This window comes from Tupaia chinensis, unplaced genomic scaffold (assembly GCF_000334495.1).
Source record: "Tupaia chinensis unplaced genomic scaffold, TupChi_1.0 Scaffold000017_1, whole genome shotgun sequence".
NCBI classification, from domain to species: domain Eukaryota; kingdom Metazoa; phylum Chordata; class Mammalia; order Scandentia; family Tupaiidae; genus Tupaia; species Tupaia belangeri.
The window spans coordinates 2,882,526-2,901,731 of record NW_006159447.1 but is presented as its reverse complement, the minus strand read 5'-3'; the positions used below and the strand labels follow the sequence as shown (position 1 = coordinate 2,901,731).

The window sequence follows — 19,206 nt, the reverse complement described above, 5'->3', positions numbered from 1 at the left end:
ACGCGCCCTATAGCGAAAACCTCTCCAAAAAAAAAAAAAAGAATATATCTTGTTAATAAGTTTTGTCTGAATAGTTTTTTCTTTTTTCTTTAAATCTTGAATCTTACCTTTGTATTGATCTTTTGATTGAATGACTTAAAATGATAATTGAGATGGTACATTTTTAACCTTTTATTGTTTACAAGATGATATGGCTAAATCTAAATCTAGTGGAAAGATTATATGAAGAATTAAAATTTGTCATTAAAAATTAATGACAAAGATGCCTGATATCTTTGCCTGTCAAAGATATCTTTAGTGTCTGTGTTAAGATTTTATTTTATATTGTCTCCAAATACGTTTTTTTTTTCTTTTTCCTTTCTCTTCCCATAGGAATGGAAGATGTTACATGTGACAGAACTGAGTTCCTGAGCAATTACCTGACTAATGTGGATGATATTACTTTAGTGCCTGGAACGCTAGGAAGAATCCGATCCAAATTTAGCAATAATGCTAAATGTAAGTTGATTTTTAAAATGCTAAGTTGTAAGAGTGGTAATGCAGTGGAGTAGGTAAGGACTTGCTCCCTAAAGCTGGAATACTTGGATTAAAATCCTAGCTCTGCTACTGCTTATCTGAGTGACCTTGAATAGGTCATTTACGTTGAGTATTTTCATCTGGAAAATGGGAATGATAGATGACAGTGAGGTTGTTTTGAAAATTAATCTATGCAGATGGCTTAGAGCAGTTCCCGGCACATAGTAGCATTATATGAACATTTGCTCTTATTTTTCTCCTACAGAAATTGTACTTAATTTGAGGTATGCTTATAACCATAAGAGAGAAGAATTTTTATGATTAAGAATTTTTCTTTTTTTTAACTTTTTAAATTTAACTTTATTTATTCATTTATTTATTTTTGGTTTTGATCACAGAGGGACAGAGAGAGAGAGAGAAAGTGACAAAGGAAGCTGCCAGGTCCAGGACTCGAACCCTGATCGGCCATGTGGGAGTCCAACACCCTTAACCACCACGCCACCTGCCAGCCCCGAGAGAAGAATTTTGAACATGAAGTCAGGGCTGGCTCTTAGGCTGCAACAGTAGAGTCTATGACGAGGTTGGCAGAACCACTGCAGGTTCAGATGCTTCTGCTTCCTGGAAACCTTGTTGAAGGGGCTTTTCCCCTTTGTAAAATGATTGACAGGACCCAGGAGGTAAAAATAGTAAGCCTTTGGGATATAGCCACTGTTCTAAAAGATTAGAAATAAAATGAACAGGAATAATCTTGTCAATTAAATTTAATATGCTTGAGTTATGATAAACCACTTATAAAATCTTTAGTTAGTGGACTAAGATGTTTTAAGGGATTCTCACCTAGCTTTTGAAAAGTCTATAGTTTTATTGGAGACATGCTACATTCTGGAAAAAAAAAAGAAATTTTCAGAGTTTTTAGCCTTGTGAATAAGAAACCATTGACACCAAGATTAAAGTTTTGGAAAACCAAGTTTTTCCGAAATTACGTTTCTGAGTCAACACAAATGGGAAATGTTCCAAGGTCAGCTCCAGGCAACGATGTGAAATAAACAAAACATTGGTGTTTCTGCTTCTCTTTTCCATGCCCTCTCCTGTTTTCTGATTCCTCCTTCCATGCTCACTTGAGATAGGCAAGCCCTTGCCATGGATGGATGGGAGTCATTATGGTACCTACTGATTTTAGTATTTGCATTTTTTTAAAGGAGAGATTTTTGTTATAGGGTGCATGTGCTTGCTGGAGAGACAGAAAGCGAGAAATCACCCCTGCCCCCCGAGGGGCTGGCCATGCTCAATCCCTTCTCCTCCAGTCTCTTCTCGGGATTTTGGGCACACATGCACATGCACTTGGTGTGAGTTTCAAGCTGCCAGATCTAGGACTCATACCACGGTCAACTCCTTGGGAGTCCAGCAATGTAACCCTTACACCATCTGCTGGTCTCAGTATTTGCATTTTAAGGCTCATACAAGAATGATTCTCTCTGTTTTGAAAAATATTTCTGATATCAATAGATGCAATAGACGAGGTTCTTTTAGAGAGGAAAAAAAAAACTTCTAGAGGAAAGAAACACTGGAAACTAATGAAATAATAACTGCCGATAATGAAATATTTTGCAATTTTAAACACTTGTACATGTGGTTTTGTTTTGTGGAGATAGGAGAGTGATATGGGGAAGAGCAGGATGCCTAGGTTTAAATCATGCTGTGACATTGTGTAAGCTACTTAAACACTACTTGTAGAGTTTTCTAATATGTAAAATGAAGATTGTTGGAAAGATTAAATGAGAGATTTTATATATATAATTATATATAATATATATAAATAAATACATATATATAACTTAGCTTAATATTATCACATAGTCAAAACTATATGTTAACTATGATGATGACATGATGACATCTTGGTCATATCAGTATTTCAGCTAGATATATACACAACCTTATTTAATTCTTTCAGTAGACTGTGGGATAAGTATTATTATCATCTTAACAGACAGTAGGAAGCAAGGCAGAGAGAGGGTAAAGAACTGACTCAAAAGATGGCAATAAGTGACAGACCTGGGATTTTAACTCAGATTTTCTAATTTTTAACTATTACCCTTTCATCACAGTAAGTGGAGATTGTTAGGATGAACCAACTGAGTACTTCAGAGTTGAACGGTTGTCTCAAAAATGGACTTTTCATTTATTATCTGCTAATAAGTCCCTGGGACATATCTGATTGCTTCATGCTAATAATTTCCCTTTGTTAAAGAAGATCATGAAGTTATTCTCTTTGGCTCCTTTGAGGACTATGGTTTGTGAGGCCAAAGAGTGTAGAGTGTAGATTGCTTGGGCCCCAGGGTGCTGCCCACTGGCTTCCTGAAGATGCTGATAGTATTTAATTCCTAGGGTTGTTGTCAGAGGTCAGAGAGGAAGTGTCTGCAAAGCTTCTATAGAGAGACAGGCATCTGGTATAGATTCAATTTGGGCTAACCATTTTGTTACCATTATTTATCTGCTGTCTATTAAAAAGACACAACTAAAAGTTTAACCCTGGGTTGGCCTGTGGCATGGTGCTTAAAAGTGGCTGGATCCTACATGGCTGGCAGCAAAATTCAAATCCTTGACTGGGTGGCTTGAAAAAATACACTGAGAGTATGTGTGTGCATGCCCTAAATCCCAATAGGTGGTCTCCCAATGGGAGGGGATGGGATTGCAGCATGGCCATCCCTCCATGGGATGTTTTCTCACTTTCTTTCTCCCTTTCTATCTCTGTCTCTTTTTCTCTGGCAAACACATGTGTCCACTGGCAAATTTTTAAAAAATTAATTCCAATTTAGGTAGGATAAAATCTATATTTTAGTTTTGGATTTCATAGTTTCAGAACTCATGTTCTGGATGATGTAGTGGTAATGCAACTGCACTCATGGTCCAAGGTCCCGGAGACCTCCCTCTTTGTGCTGGGTATCTGTATGTGCTCGTGATTCTGGTTGGCCAAGGCTGGAGGTAGATCATAATGCAAAGACCCTGTTGGAGATGCCCTGCCATTTCCTAAAGAAATGAATAAATGAGCTTAAAAAAATTATGATTCTGAAAATAGTCTTTGATATGTGTATATTTATATGCCAAGGTAAGCTTATTCATATATTTTAAACAAATGTTTATTAATATCTGTTCCACTGGCATTTATAATATATTCCAGGGAAGGTTGCATCATGACAGTTGTATCTCTTCTGAATGCTGCTTTCCTTTTCTGCTGATTCTACAATATAATTACATACTGAAACAAAATTTTAAAAAACAAAACAAAATCCAAACAACCTATAATCTCCTTTCTCTCCACAATCCTCCTTCCCCCAAAGGCGGATCTTCAGATAATACAATCCTGTGTACTGTTTGTACACAGCCATCATTTACATAGTTTTGTTTTTAGTTAGTTCAGTAGTGACTAAAATAGCCTTTGTTTGCTGGTAGTGAAAATAAAGGAGATACACACATGTGTGTGTCTATGGCTGGAGAGAAGTGGCTTCTACCTATGTAATCCGATCCATGACATTACTAAGGAAACAAAACTCTCTTTCTCATTTGTCTGAGATCACATTGTTTTCTGGAGAGACAGGGAGAGAGAGGGAAAGTGAGAAGACACTATCTTTGGGGGATGGTCACACCACAGGTCCTTCTTCATTTCTCCTCTCAGAGTCTGGGCCCACATGCACATGCATTGAGCATGTTATTCAAGCTGTTAGAGCCACTGCACAGTCAGCCCTGTGGGATCCAGCTGCCATAACTATCATGCCACTGACTGACTTCAGAAATTCTTTAAAAAATAACTCGATGGGTTAGGGTAGGAAGTGATATTAAAAGCCCCAATACCCAGTTCCAATGTTAAATTACAAATAAACTCATACTCCAGAGGAACCATTTGGGGGACTTGAAAAAGTAATTTACCTGGTAATATCCTGCTATGGAGAGGAATTATCTTCCTGAAGAAATAGCAGGGAAGTTTACTACAGGACTTGTTCCACTTGTTCAGCTATAGTCACTTACTGAAATATTAAATACCCACACATAGTTGTAATAGGGGTCTTCAAAAAGTTTGTGAAAAATATTTGTTATGAAAGGCCTATACATAAATTTCAGTTTTGTTTTTTTTTTCACCAAAGTAAGCTTGTACTTAGGACTGTTCCTGTAGCCTAGTGATAAAGGGGAACAAATTCCACATGGCTGACTGTGTTCTGAATCCTAGCTCTGGTGGCTTGAAAGACATACTGATGTGCGTGCATGCATGCTCCAGATCCTGACAGGATAGAGAAATGGAGGAGAAGAAATTGCAGCATGACCATGCTCCATTGGAGGGTGCTTTCTCCCTCACTCTCTCTGTCTCTCTCTGGTGAGCATTCATGCTCCTCTAACAATTAAAAATAAAATAAAATAAACTTGTACATTAACTCCATTTTTTCCATAAAATTTTTCAAGTCATCTTGTATGTATTTTTAAAACAAAACACTAAATTAGTAGCCCTTCTGAGGCTGGAGTAGAAAACATTGAGTCTCTAGTTGCTAAATAATTTCGCTCCATAATGATTGTCATTTCTTATGAAATCGTTTCCCTTCTTTCTTTGAACAGATGACCCCAAAGCCATTATTGCGAATCTCACGGTAAGTGTTGGGAGTTACCAGGCTGCTGCCCTTGTAGTGACTTACACGAGCTCCTCTTCTGTGCCTTCCTTCCCCGGGAGTGGGGAGGTGGTGGTGGTGGGAGGAACATTTTTCTCTCTACTCTGCCGTCCTGTACATTTGTTTCCCTAAGAGCTTTCAACAGTCTGGCCCATGGACAGCTATAGTCTCCTTAATGATCTTGGCAGTGATACAAACTGAGAATATTTGATCTTTCCATTAGAACTGAACTGTATTCATTTGTGATAAAACAAATCTTTATTTCTGTGAACCAGATCTTTCCACCATCACTGTCTCATTGTCCTGGATTCAGGGTAGAGGCCTTAAAGCACTTGGATATATAATCAGCGAGGTCTGATCATGTGTGTTCCTCCTTTGTCACTCCACCTTCCTACCCCTCAACTTAAAGCAGTTGGAAAAAACCTTGGGGTTTGAATTGCTCTCAGTGATGGTCTCATGAGTCAGGAATGTATCTTAGATTCCTAACTCCCTTTTGATAGCCTGCCATATCATCCCTAAAGTTGTGTAATTCCCTTTGAATGTATTTGTTTTCAGCATGTATGTTTTGATAGGGGTTAACAAATTCTACTTATTCACCTACAACCTGTTGGTGTTATGATTAAAACCTCCTTCAACTTTCTAGAGAGAGACTATCTAGGACTATTTTTTTAGAAAACATCCCACCTAAAGGCCAATTTTCATTTATATTTCAGTGTAAAAAACCAGATCAGCACTTCAAGCCTTACATGAAACAGCACCTTCCCAAACGTTTGCATTATGCCAACAACAGAAGAATCGAAGATATCCACTTATTAGTGGATCGCAGATGGCATGTTGCAAGGTAGCTTGGTATTGGCTGGCCCCACTTCTTATCTTTGCAATCAGCTCCTTGGATAGTGAAAACACTTTAAGGTCTTCTAGTCATCATTAAAAGAAATCTCAGGTTGAGATCTTACTGTTTCCAAAGAGTATGTTTGCTAGATAAAAAATTCTGAGGTAATACAGCTCTAAGTTCTAGATCTTAGCATCTGGGTGTTACTTCAGAGTCTCTGAGTATGCATGTGTGTGCAGGTTTTATTTATTATATTTTAATTTATATTCTAGCCTCTCTTCTTATTCTTTGAATAAGTTCAAAGTATGCTTACCTTGCTATAAGTACGTTGGGGTGATTAGGTCTCTGTTAATGAGACTGCTGCAATGTTTATGGAGGACTTCCAAAAATAGTGTTAATCTGAAAACCTCTGTTATTATGGATGTATTTCAGATGGTTTTAACTATTTCTGATGATTTTTTTTCTTCCAAGTTACAGAAGTCTCTCCAGTATTGAAAGTATTATTCATTGCTTTTGATTCAGGTGTAGTACATGTCTGGAAATGCTAACACTTCCAAAGAGTTCATCTTTGAAGACCTGGAAGCAGCCCTTTCCTACTCACTCTTGCTCCAACTTTTGCCTTAAGAAAAATACTATGAATCAGTCTATAGCAATGATTGAGCAAATACTACATGTGCTCTCGTTAGGTACTAGGAGTTTACAAGGGAAAGAAGGTAATCTTGGGGCCAGCCAGGGGTGTGGTGGTTAGGATGGGGATCCCACATGATTGACTGGGCAGTTTGAGTCCCAGACACACTGGGCACATATGTGTGAATGCCCAAAGTCTCAAGAGGAGAGTGGAGATGAAGGGATCTCAGCGTGGCAGTCCCCGTGGGGGACGATTTCTCACTTTCCCTCTCTCTCTCTCTCTGTCTCTGTGAATGTCATGCTTCCTATAGAAAAACTAAAAAAAAAAAAAGAAAAGAAAAGAAAAGAAAAGAAAAGAAAAGAAAATGTTGGGCCCAGCCATAATGGTGCACAAGTAGCAAACCTGCAGATGGGAGGCCCAGGCTCAATTCCCAGGCCAATCTGAATATGATGGGTATTTGTATATACCTGTTATCCTAGCCAATTGGGCTAGAGCAAGATGACTGCAACACAGTGAGACTTTGTCAAACAAAACAAAAACAAATCTCTCTCTTTCTTTTTTCTTTCCTTCTTCCTCTTCTTCTCTCTCTCTCTCTCTCTCTCTCTTTTTTTTCCAAAGAGAGATTTTTGATATAGGGTGCATGCACTCACCAGAGAGACAGAAAGCAAAAATAACCAACCCTCCCCCCTCCTCAAAGTGGGAATGGCCATGCTGTAGTCCCTTCTCCTGCATTCTTCTCTTAGGTTTTTGGGTATGCATACACACACACCTAGTGTGAATTTTAAGTTGCCAGGTCTGGGTCTCAAACCGTGGTCTGTTACATGGGGGTCCAGTGACATAACCATTATGCCATCTTCTGGTCCCTTCCTTTCCTTCTTGCTTATTAAAAAAAACAATAGGGGAAAATATGTTGGTCTTCTAGGGGCATGTATTAACATGGAACGTTTAGAGAGATATGTTTGACAAACATAGTTATCTACTGTATTTAAATAACAGGACACACAGAGTTAAATATGAGGATTATGTAGAGAGATGTATGGAGAACAGAGATGATTGGAATCATTTAAAGTTGCCTTGGGGAGTCCTCATGGAAAAGTTATAGAGGTGACTAGAATGGAGTGGCTGAGTATGTTCTCTGCAGGACCTTTTATGTATGGAGCAGCTTGGAGAAAGGAACTTAGTGCAACTGGTGGGTTTATGTGGAGAAAACCTGGGAAGTGAAGTGAATGATGATGGCAGTTGAGCAAATGAGTGTAGACAAAAGTCAAGTATTTTAATTAGAAATAATTCTTTTTAGTCTAACTCTTTCACTGAGTTATTATATGTACATATCTTACTATCTTAAGCCCAATGTTCTTATCCTAACCCTGGAGACCTTTGTGTCAGATTTCTTTGTTCTCCGGGGTCTTTTCTTCAGTGCTTTATACTCTATAGATACTTAGGAATTATGCAAAAGATGTCTTTCTGTCACAAAGGGGAAGCTCAAGTGGTTTTGATGTCCAGAAAGCAATGTTTCCATTTTCTATTTCTAAATAGATATATTGTCTAAGATAGGCTAGGCTTCAGTTGGACCCATCACTATTACTGTTATATTGACCACTTGATTGCGTTCTTTTGGGTCATTGGGAAATTCGTGACACATTTTTTAATAGAAAAACATAGAAAAATGTCATGATTTTCCTGACAACTTAGTTATATTATACTGAGGAAAATTTGTATGCAAACATTTTTATAGAATGCAGATCTATATTCATTGGCTAAACAAGACATTTTAAAAATGTACCTACTCTGTCTTGGCGGTGAGACTAGTGAGGGGTATGTAGAAGTAAACCAGAAAAATATGGTCTTAAAGTGGATACTTACAGTTTCAGAGCTGGTGAAGCCTGCAAGCATCTATCCATTATGTTCCATTCACCCCGGGGTGGTTGTCACAACAAAGACACTTTGAGAAATAAATATAATCATCTTTTTCATTACCACAGGAATGATGCAATCAAAATAGAGACAAATGGACTTTCAAAAGTCCCTTTGTAGAGATTCTTTGTACCCTGAAATAGATTTATTGGAGTGATTTTATGAGAAATCCTGATTGATCATAAAACTGTCTCAATGTAGGAAACCTTTGGATGTTTATAAGAAACCGTCAGGAAAATGTTTTTTCCAGGGAGACCATGGATTTGATAACAAGGTCAACAGCATGCAGGTATGCTAGGAGAACTGTAATTGTGTTTTAGTGATTTTTAGGAGGAGTGTGGAGGGGTGGTGTGTATGTGAAGTTGCATGGTATTCATTGAGGAAGGACTGATCCTGGATCAGTAATGTTTGCTTTTTTTTTTTTTTTTTCTTTTTCTTTTGGAAGACTGTTTTTGTAGGTTATGGCCCTACATTTAAGTACAAGACTAAAGTGCCTCCATTTGAAAATATCGAACTTTACAATGTAATGTGTGGTAAGTCACTCATTTAATCAAAACCAATGAAACAACCTTTAGTTAACATATGAACTTTCTCAATGTCAGAGAAAGCAATGAGGTGTCTATTTTCTGGGTCCACCTTGTCTCCCCACGAAATAAAAAAAATGTTGTGCCTTTCCCATTGGTCACAGGACAGCATATCATCCTCTTCTAAGGCTTCTTTGTCTTCCTTCAACAGTTGACTAATGGGGAGTTTTCATAGTGTTGCTGTTGGCAGCCTCTGGCTGATCCAACATAGCGTTCCAGTTTGACACCGTTGGTCAGGGACCTGATGAAGCAAGAGTTCTGCACAGAGCTTTCTCCCACCTCCATCGCTCGCAATACAGCCTAGTTAAAATGTTGCCAGCTTGCATCCTGGCCAGCTATTTATGTGCTCCTAATTATTTTTCTTCTTTGAGCTTCTAGTTGCTGAATGAGGACAACTTTTCCTATTTAGTAAGGGAGTGCCAGTCTGGTGGTTAGAGGGGGAGTCGGCAAGTCGGGTCTCCTGGGTTCTTTTCCCATCTTGGCTTCTAGCTCTTCCCTGTTCAGCCTTGCAGCTTAGGCAAGTCACTGTATACCTGCTTGGCAACCATTCACTTGCTATGAAATCAGCCTGTTCATCTAACAGCACTGCTTCAAGGCACATGGCCAAAGCCTCCTCTTGTCCCCACACTTCTGTGGAGTGCATTAGAGGGCAGACTTGTGGTTATTTATTGATTAAGAATCTCATTGCATAATTTGGGATTAAAAAGTCCCAGAAAAGTGCGGACAGGCAGTAGTACTGACACTGATAGTCCTTGGGTTGTAACTATCACAAACATAGGCAATAGCTGAGAAAGACCCTGTTTCTTCACTCTTTTTCTATGGGAATGTCTTTATTCATGGTCAGGCAATAAATATAGTTGTCTCAGAAAGCGATGGCAAGACCCAGCCAGGCAAGAAGGGTTCATGACGTAAGAGGTGCTAACCATCTGAGTTTGGTTTTATTCAGTTCTCATTTGTGTTCAGATCCTTGGAAGGTGAGAAGTTTTGATTCTTACTGTATCTCATAACAAAACATTTAAGAAGCATCTGGCTCTTTTTCTTTCTTTTTGTCAGATCTCCTGGGATTGAAGCCAGCCCCCAATAATGGCACCCATGGAAGTTTAAATCACCTCCTACGTACCAATACCTTTAGGCCAACCATGCCAGAGGAAGTTACCAGGCCCAGTTATCCAGGGATTATGTATCTTCAATCTGAGTTTGACCTGGGCTGCACCTGTGATGATAAGGTAGAGCTAAAGGTAGAAATACTCTTTATGTTTATCATGGAGGAGCTTGTTGGGGGCATAGTGGTGCTGTTAAATAGAACTTTCTGTGATGGGGGAAATGATCTGTATCTGTGCTGTTCAAAATGGTAGCCCCTGGCTGGTATGACTGAGGAACTAAGGTTTTTATTTAATGACTTTAAATTTAAAGAGCCATATGTGGCTTATGACTACCTTGTTGGACACTACAGGTATAGAGAATGAAAGGAAAACAAGTTCATGATGCTGTTCTGTGGAGTTGACAATTCCCAATCAAAAGGTTTTTCTTCTTTGCATGCATGAATCACATGTCTATCAGTCATGGTCCCAATAGGAAACAGGTGGCCCATGCAGAAGAGGTTTTAAAAGAGAGTTTAAAGGGATTGTTTCAATCAGGCTTAAAGAAATAACTACTTTGAAAGACTGAGCAGGTACACGGAAGTCAATGAAGAATGGCGAAGTGCCCCTAAGGATAGCAGGGCACCCTCCAAGGCCTGGAGGGTGAGAGGAGGAAGCAAATTACCAGAACGTAAAGAAAGGGCTAGATAGGAAGGAACTGTTGCCTATGGTAGATAAGTGCTGCTAATATATCACAACCCTGTAGGGAGAAGGCTAGGAAGATGATACCCTCATCTTGACAAATGCTCCTGTAGATGTCTCCAGTTGGTGGAACCCAACAGGAAGCCAGAGGGCACATTAGCTCTTTGACACAGTTCCTAAAGGTCAGCCTCCCGGTACACAGGGCAGCGTTGGGAAGGTGCAATGTGGGTGAGGTGGTGGTGGTGCAGAAACTACCTGGCACATTGTATTTGGAAGTTTTTGAATATTAAATAAACTATAAACATTAAGCAATAATTTGCTTACTGAAAATATGATCAAAGGTTTTTAGAGCTGCCAATCGGAGCTTCTAAGGGGAGCTATTATCCTTCTGCTACCACTCAGGATTCCTAGAGGCCTAGGAGCTACAGTTTGGGAGGTTGAGTCCTGGAGGAATTCAGTTTGCTTTTCTCCACTCTTCCATTGTTTTTTCCTTCCTACTTTTGCTCTTGTCAAGGACCAAGAGGGCTGATTAGTCTGAGGCAGAAAACTCAGACCTAAGCTGGATGAGTTGAGCTGTCACAGTCCATAGGAAGTAGTCTGATGAAGTAGAGTTCACATATAATTTTACAGGAATCTATTAGTTGTATCTTGTTTTATGAATTACCTTTCTTCTAGAGAACAAGACTATCTTGTCTTAGACCATTTTAGATACATTTGAATCATCTTTACTTTGTCTATGGGTTTCTCTGAAAAACTATCTACCTTTTCTAAACAAATTCAAACATACTAAAAGGCATGGAGATAATAAAATGGGTACCTCAGTACACTCATTATAAGAAAGAAAATATTACAGATTCAGTGGTACCTCTGATGTCCCTCCCAATCCTAATTCCTTCCTACTCAAAGGTAATGAGTCTCTCAAGTATAGTGTATACAATTTCTATGCATGCCTCAGTGCTTTTATTCCATATGTGTGCATCCCTGTGATATATTAAGTATCCTTTATTGTAGTTTCTTAAAAGAACCTGTAGCATAGTTTTATTCTGCAATTATACTATTGATTATTATGTTTTTAAGATTTATGCATATTGATAGATGAAGTTTTAACTCATGTATCATTTTTTTACTCAATCATCTTTTACTACTCATAGTTAATGTTGAATTGTATAAATACATATAATGATTTCATTTATTTTCCTGTTTGAGAATATTTGGTAATTTCTAAACATTAGTTCTTGCCAAACATGTGGCAGCATATACTATTGCAAATGTCTTTTTTATTTTTATATTTTTTTGGAGAGGTTTTTGATATAGGGTGCGTGCGCTCGCCAGAAAGAGAGACAGAAAGCAAGAAATCACCCCCAAAGAGGGATGGCCACACTGAAATCCTTTCTCTTCCATTCTATTGGGATCTTGGGCACACACGCACATGCACCTGGCATGAGTTTAAGCCACTGGGTCCGGGACTTGAACTGCAGTTGACTACATGGGAGCCCAGTGACATAGTCATTATGCTAACTGCTGGTCCCTGCAAATGTCTTCTTATAGAAGAATGCTAGAGTATCTCCAGAAAGTAGAGTTAAAAGTACATTTGCTGAGTTCTTTCTTTTAGAATGGCTGACTTATTACTTTTTAACTTTGGAAAAGCAATTTTATAAATTAGTTTTGGAATCACTTTAGTGGACCTATGGAGTAATTTGACATACTTGACTATTCTTATTATATGCCCAAAAAATCGTCATTACCAACATGGGAAGTTGATATCATGATTATACAGTTTTAGGAAGGGAAACAGGCAAGGAGACATTCAAGAAGGTGCTCCTGGACATAGAACTACTGAAAAGTGGAGCCTCAAATATCAATTTGAGATAAAATAGTAATTAATCAAAAGAGTTAATGGAGCCTCTTTAGATTTAGCAAAGTGTTAAGTAGAGGAAAGAGTACAGAAAAGAAAGGACATTTCTAATTTACTTTTTTTGCTTCCTTTTCTGGCTTTCACACATAAAGAACAAATTGGATGAACTCAACAAACGCCTTCATACGAAAGGGTCTACAGAAGGTAAGAGGTGGTGGAAAAAGAATCAGATAAATTTTATTTTCTAGTTTTCAAAAATTGAAGAGGTTTCTCATTTACTTTATAGCATAAGGGCAATATTTTTTAAAATTCAAATTTGTATTGTAAAGTGATTTGTCTACCTGGCAAAGAGTATTGAATCATTCAATGTATACAAGATGCCGACTATGTAATAGAAAAAGTCCATTAGTTTTGTTTTCCTCAATAGTTTTTAAGCCCTCTATGAAATAGATAATCCATTATATATTTGAAGATTCATTAATTAAGGAGCTAATGGGAGCTTCTATAAGGAGAATGGTAGTCACAAGTAGAAATAATGGCAGCTGATACTTACACTGAGGCTCACCTACCTGGAGAGTTGGTGATGTGGTGGGAATATACAGAGAATGAATGAATTGGAACTCCTTTTTTTGATAAGAAAGAATTAAATTGAAACTTAACTTATTCTCCTTCTATTTTATGTATAATGATAACAAGCATATATTAGTGATTTTTGGAAAGCTTGTGATTATATGTGTATATATATATATATAAAATAACAACTTGTACCAGAATCCTTTTGGGTTAGCAGTTGGCATGGTGGTTAAGGTGCTGAATACCACATGGCTGACAGCTGATTTCAGTCCCTAACCAGGAACTTAAAAAACATGCTGGCTGCATGTGTGTGTGTATGTCCTAAATCCTGAGAAGCATAGAGAAGGAATTGCAACACGCCATCTTCCCTGGGAGTTGCTTTCTTATCTTCCCTCTCTGTCTTTTTCTGGCAAGTGCACATGCCCTGTGACAAAAATCTAAAATAGAGAAATCAATAAATGAGTCATTTCTTTCTCAAAATTTAGTAGGCCAAGTTTAACTCACCCCCAAGTATACTTACTTTTTATTCTAGAATTCAGGTAGAAGAAGTTGTCCCTATCTGGGGCAGAGGGAAAAGGAGACGGTAGAACTGTGTACTGGGTCTCATCACTTTTGCCTTTATGAATCATGTGTCACTTCTATTCATAGTTCACTGGCCAAAGCAGAGCACATTATACCAATGATGTAGGGAAGTGAGTTATTTCCTTAGGGACTCAATCCTGCAAGTCACCTGGCAATAGGTGGGAGCGTTTAATCATTAGGGAAAATAGAAAATAGCATAAGCTACCACATAAGCCCTTCCTTGTCATTTTACAATCCCAGATAATTAGAAGAAAGTAGAAGTGGGGCAACAGGTGCAGCTCTTGCACCGGTCACTATAGCAGATGGTATATGTGTTATAACACCAAGGCCATTAAAGAAAGTGTATTAAAGAAGGAGCTAAAATTCGAGTACAGCAACCCCAAGACATGCAGTAAAGATGCACATGGTCAAATTCTTCTGAGAGCATCACTTGAGTTATTAGCTTTCATATGGTTCTGGTTATCATATGTGCTGTTTTCAGTCTGATTAAGTAGAGGCTGAGGAAACCAGTAGAAGCTTTCAATTGCTTATTTTTCTTCTTTATGAAGATCTTCATCTGTCTCCTTCTCCCTTTTCTGCATCTTCACCCTGCCCGCATTTCCCTTTGATCACAGACACACAGACTCAGGCATAAAATTGAATGGACCCAACTTTGAAGATGGGACTTTGTTGGTGGCAGGTATACAGATACTTCATACACTCAACAAGAGATTTGATATGTTTGACATCTAACCTCTAGTGGACTATAGAGTAATTATGACTAGGAAAATGGAAATGTTGCCATAGTCAAGAGGTGGGAAATCTCACAATCAGAGTTTTTCAGAAGTTCAATTACCAAGACAGAAATAGTGATGTGATGCTTTTTTTTTTTTTTTTAAATCATTAAAGGAATGAACTGTGACCTTTAATCGGCTCTCCATGATTTTACTAATTAAAACTCTATCTGTTTATGGTCCCCAAACATTTCTATCTCTGAAAAAAAATTCTGAATTTAGTTTGTTGGTAGCAGTCTCATTATGTGACACAACAAATTCCACAACTCAGCGTCAATAGTAGCTTCAAATTTTTGAGCATGGAAATAAGAGGCATCTCTTTAGTGAATCATTTACTGTTAGGGCTAGAAAGAGCTATAGGCAGTGATGTCCCCTTTTCATTGCTTTGCTCAGGGTTGGACATAATTGTCTTATCTATATTGCTGAGTGTGTTTTTATATTGCTGAGTGTGTTTTTATATGACTGAAGCTTTAAGGTTATGTATTTTCACAGAAATTAACCCTCATGAATTCATTCAGCAAGCATTTGTTGGGTGACTACCCTGGACTAGCAGTGATTTCTTGGAGTCAACTGCACCACTCATGACTTAAAAATGGTAGCATAAAATATCAGGGGAGGATCACTGTAGTGCTGCCCTTGGTCTGCTCATGGTGTGGTGAGATGAGCTTTTATTGATATAAGAGAGACTTTGAAAGTATTATGTGAAATAAACTAATTAAATATCATGGTCTTATTATGTGCAATGCATTTCTTTGTTTAGGTTCTGAAGTATGTGTAAATATTCTTTCTTTTCCTGTCTTTTGCCTCTTAGTTTTTCTCTCTGTCTTCTCATGGGCATTATCACTCTTTTTTTTTTTCTTTTCAATTACAAAGCTGTCTTTTCTTTGAGTTCTTTTGGGCTTTGATATTTCCTGCATTATAACTCCAGCTTTTCATTTAAAAAGTTTAACATCTGCTCCTTTAGAGTAGACTCTTGGTAGGACTGGCTCCAATGCCTAATGGTTAAGTGAGCTGGATCCCACATGGCCAACTACAGTTCAAATCCTGGCCCTGATGACTTGAAAAACATGTGAGATGCATGTGAATGCAAGTCCAACGTCTCCATGGGATAGAAAAAGGAGGTGAAGGGGATATGGATGACTGCACCGTAATTGGGGAGATTTTCTCCTCTGTCTCTTTTTGTCCCTCTTTATCAGAGCATACTTTTAAGTGCCTTCTGGCAATTAAAAGGATTGTATAATTGCGAATCAGTGCATATATGAACACATATGTATGTTATATTCAAAATACTTACCCTTTTTGGGTACCATTGAATATACATTGAAGCTGGTTTTTTTTTTTTTTCTGAGAGGTTTTTGCTATAGGGCGCATGCACTTGCCAGACAGAGAGAGACAGAAAGCGAGAAATCACCCCCTAGGGGGGATGGCCATGCCACGATCCCTTCTCCTCCATTCTCCTCTCAGGATCTTGGGCACACATGCACATGCGCCCGGCTTGAGTTTTAAGCCACCAGGTTTGGGACTCGAACCGTGATCAGCTACGTGAGAGTCCAGTGACATAGCCATTATGCTAACTGCTGGTCCCACATTGAAGCTTTTAAAGCAGTTTTTAAAACTAAATTTCCATGCAAATGTGAAATTTTGGTTTTTAGTTTTTTTAGAACACAGATGTAGGTAGTTGATGTTTTTCAAAATAAGCAATGTGCTATAAATACACATCCCACTTAAAACATGCACATGTGACTGTTTTCATGTCATAAACTGTAAAATCACCCATACTTATGTATAAAGCACACATGTAAAAGCTATACATTCTAGTAGTAAAACATCTCACAAGATATTTGAAGTAAGTGAAGAGAGAGACAGAGAGGTGTGTTAAATTAATCTTAGAGAATACATTTCTATAAATATTTAAACTGTTGTAGAGTCAAGTTCATTACTAAAAAATGAGGAAGAAAAATATAATTTCCAAAAGTGGTGATCTAAACTGCTTGCTAAAGCCTTAATATTTCTAGATATGTGGTAAATTCTGGATCTTAATTACACAACTCTTGTTGTTTCTGGATCATATGTATCTAATGTCTTGGCAGACTTGCCATGTAATGAAAACTCATTTCCTAGTGACATTGAATCAATAGAAGAGTGAATGAACCAAGAAGAAAATTGTAAATCTCCTATATAGCAAGCAATTCTGGTATAGTTTTCATTACAAGAATAATTGTACTATTTATTTTCACCTTAGGCTTTTCTCTATTTTCATTATAATTACATGTTTTATTATGTCTTAGATTAGTACTCAGTCATTGCCAAAAAAAATGAAATTAAAAATCATATTAACACCTATGTTTTTCTGGCTCCTTATCACATACAGTGAGAAATTAATTTGGATAGAGAAATTACTTAAATACTAGCAATTCTGGTTTAAAGCAGAATCCTGAATATCTAATTACAGAAAGGGAATATCCTTTGTAGCTCTCTTCAATTTTGAAATGCTTCTCACTTCTGTTATTTTCTTGAGTGTGTTAGTTGTACTAAAGATAGAAGGAGACATACTCATATGTGTGTGTATGTTTTGAGAAAGACTTGTATGAAACCAACACATAGTATAAATTTATGATTTACAGGAATCTAGATGAATTCGATGGTAGACACTAAATCTGAAAAACCTTTACCTACCACTTTTCTTTGATGATACTAAAGTGGAACACATATTATTTACTATCCCACTGTAGCTACAGTTACTGCCACTGCTTTGAGTCAAGACTGAGCTAGGTGGTTTACATATTTTACTTCTAAACAATGCAACATCTCAATGAAATATAAGACTTTAAGAGATTAAGTTACAGAGTTAAGAGCTGTAAGAAGCTGAACTTAGATTTGATTCTGGTTCTATGTGACACTACAGCCCACATGCTTTCTTCTGAAAAATGCTTATTCTAAGAATTAGAGAAGAAAAAAAGAGAATATGTCAGGAGAGAATTTTGATGCATATCAAGATTTGAAAGTTGTTTGTAGACTTCTAGCTGCTTGGATTTAAACTGCTGTTATCACTAGCTTCTCAGAAGGCTTTATCTGGACAGAGTGCATGCCTGGGAGTAGTTAGAAATTCATTCTAATAAATCCTCCATAGAATAATCCAGGAGTCAGCATCCAACGGGAGACTGTCTAAAAGACTGAAGAGAAGACTAATGAACCAAGAGGATGGAGGCCTAGATTTTGGGTGGTTGAACTATCTTGCACAAATTATAAACCTCCACATCCTTCTTCAATAAAATGGAGATGATTCTCATCTGCTCAGTCTGTTTCCCTGGGTTATATTAGTTAGGTCACACATAGAAAACCAGTATTTTTTTTTAAAAGAAAAAATACATTCATTTATTGACAAGTATTTACCAAGTAAACATTATGTGATTGGCATTGTTGGAGATAGAGAATACAGTGGTGAATAAAACAAATGAAGTCCCTGTCTTATAAAGTTATTGTTCTATTGCAGGACTGTGGGTATTGATGAATTACAACATAATGTTTTAAGATTTAACAGGCACTAATACGGGCATCAAACTGAATCCCACAGAAAGTTAAAACGGCAGTAAAAGATAATAGCACTTATAAGGCAGAAGAGAAAAGATGCAGGAAAAGGAAAGACCTGGTCCAGAGATTTTGTGGTAACAGTGAACAGCATGGGAGTGAATTCTATGGGAATGAATATTAAAAAAAAAAAAAAAAAGAGAGATTTTCATGTGGCTCTCAAGTTAGCCAGCTAATCTGTGGGAATATGAATCAGGAAGCTGAGGAGGGAAAAGAAACACAAACTTAAGTCTGCACTCCCAAAAGTTGGAAGACAGAAAGAGTGAGTGCTGGGGAAGTCCATACCACTTAAAAAGATTTGCCTCAGTGCTTTGCCAAATGTGGTATCTGGAGGAGAACCTTGGCATGTACCAAAAATGCCGAGACTCCATTGTAAACAGGGATCTTGAGTGTGGAATGAAGGCTCTGTCTGGAATTCTATGGAATAGGAACATGGCTTAGGAGGACACAGACTCTCCTAGATCTATGTGAAGAAATCATAAGGACATGTTACAAAAACAGAGACTTGTAAAATGCTCTTGAAGGATTGCTAGTTTTTAGTTTTTAGATAAAGATCTTTTTTTTCTTCTCAAGTTTATTTTCTTTCTTTCTTTCTTGAGAGGTCGGAAGGGTTGGAGGGAGGGAAGGGTACCCTTGACAGGGTTTTGCCACTCTTCAATCCTCCCCTCAGGCAGCCAGATGCACAGGTGTTCATTGGTATAACTGGCATGTTCAGGTTGACCTGGAAGCTGAACCCAGGACTCCCACATTGCTGCAGTCTCACACAATAGCACCCTACCACCTGTACACTGTGGCTGGGATCTTGAGATAAAAATATTAATATGTATAGAGACCAAGAATCAAGTATGTTCTATGGCCTGAGTAGGGATTTTGTGTTTAAGAGAAATGCAATGAATAGGGACCAGCAAGTGGCATAGTGTAGTTT

The 19,206-nt window shown here is 37.8% G+C and overlaps 1 protein-coding gene across 8 annotated transcripts in view; it reads left to right on the top strand.

Moving 5' to 3' along the window:
- ENPP2 (ectonucleotide pyrophosphatase/phosphodiesterase 2) overlaps positions 1-19,206 on the top strand; it is a 123,858-nt gene that overhangs the window by 88,395 nt on the left and 16,257 nt on the right. For 6 of the 8 annotated variants that reach the window (XM_006140054.2, XM_027770048.1, XM_014586103.1 and 3 more), the window contains 7 exons: positions 373-498; positions 5,122-5,153; positions 5,885-6,012; positions 8,747-8,834; positions 8,991-9,078; positions 10,183-10,367; positions 12,918-12,969. In XM_006140054.2, the coding sequence (XP_006140116.1) occupies positions 373-498; positions 5,122-5,153; positions 5,885-6,012; positions 8,747-8,834; positions 8,991-9,078; positions 10,183-10,367; positions 12,918-12,969 (699 nt within the window). The remainder of the gene's footprint in view (positions 1-372; positions 499-5,121; positions 5,154-5,884; positions 6,013-8,746; positions 8,835-8,990; positions 9,079-10,182; positions 10,368-12,917; positions 12,970-19,206) is intronic. The other 2 variants (XM_006140055.2, XM_027770050.1) reach the window with 1 other exon arrangement.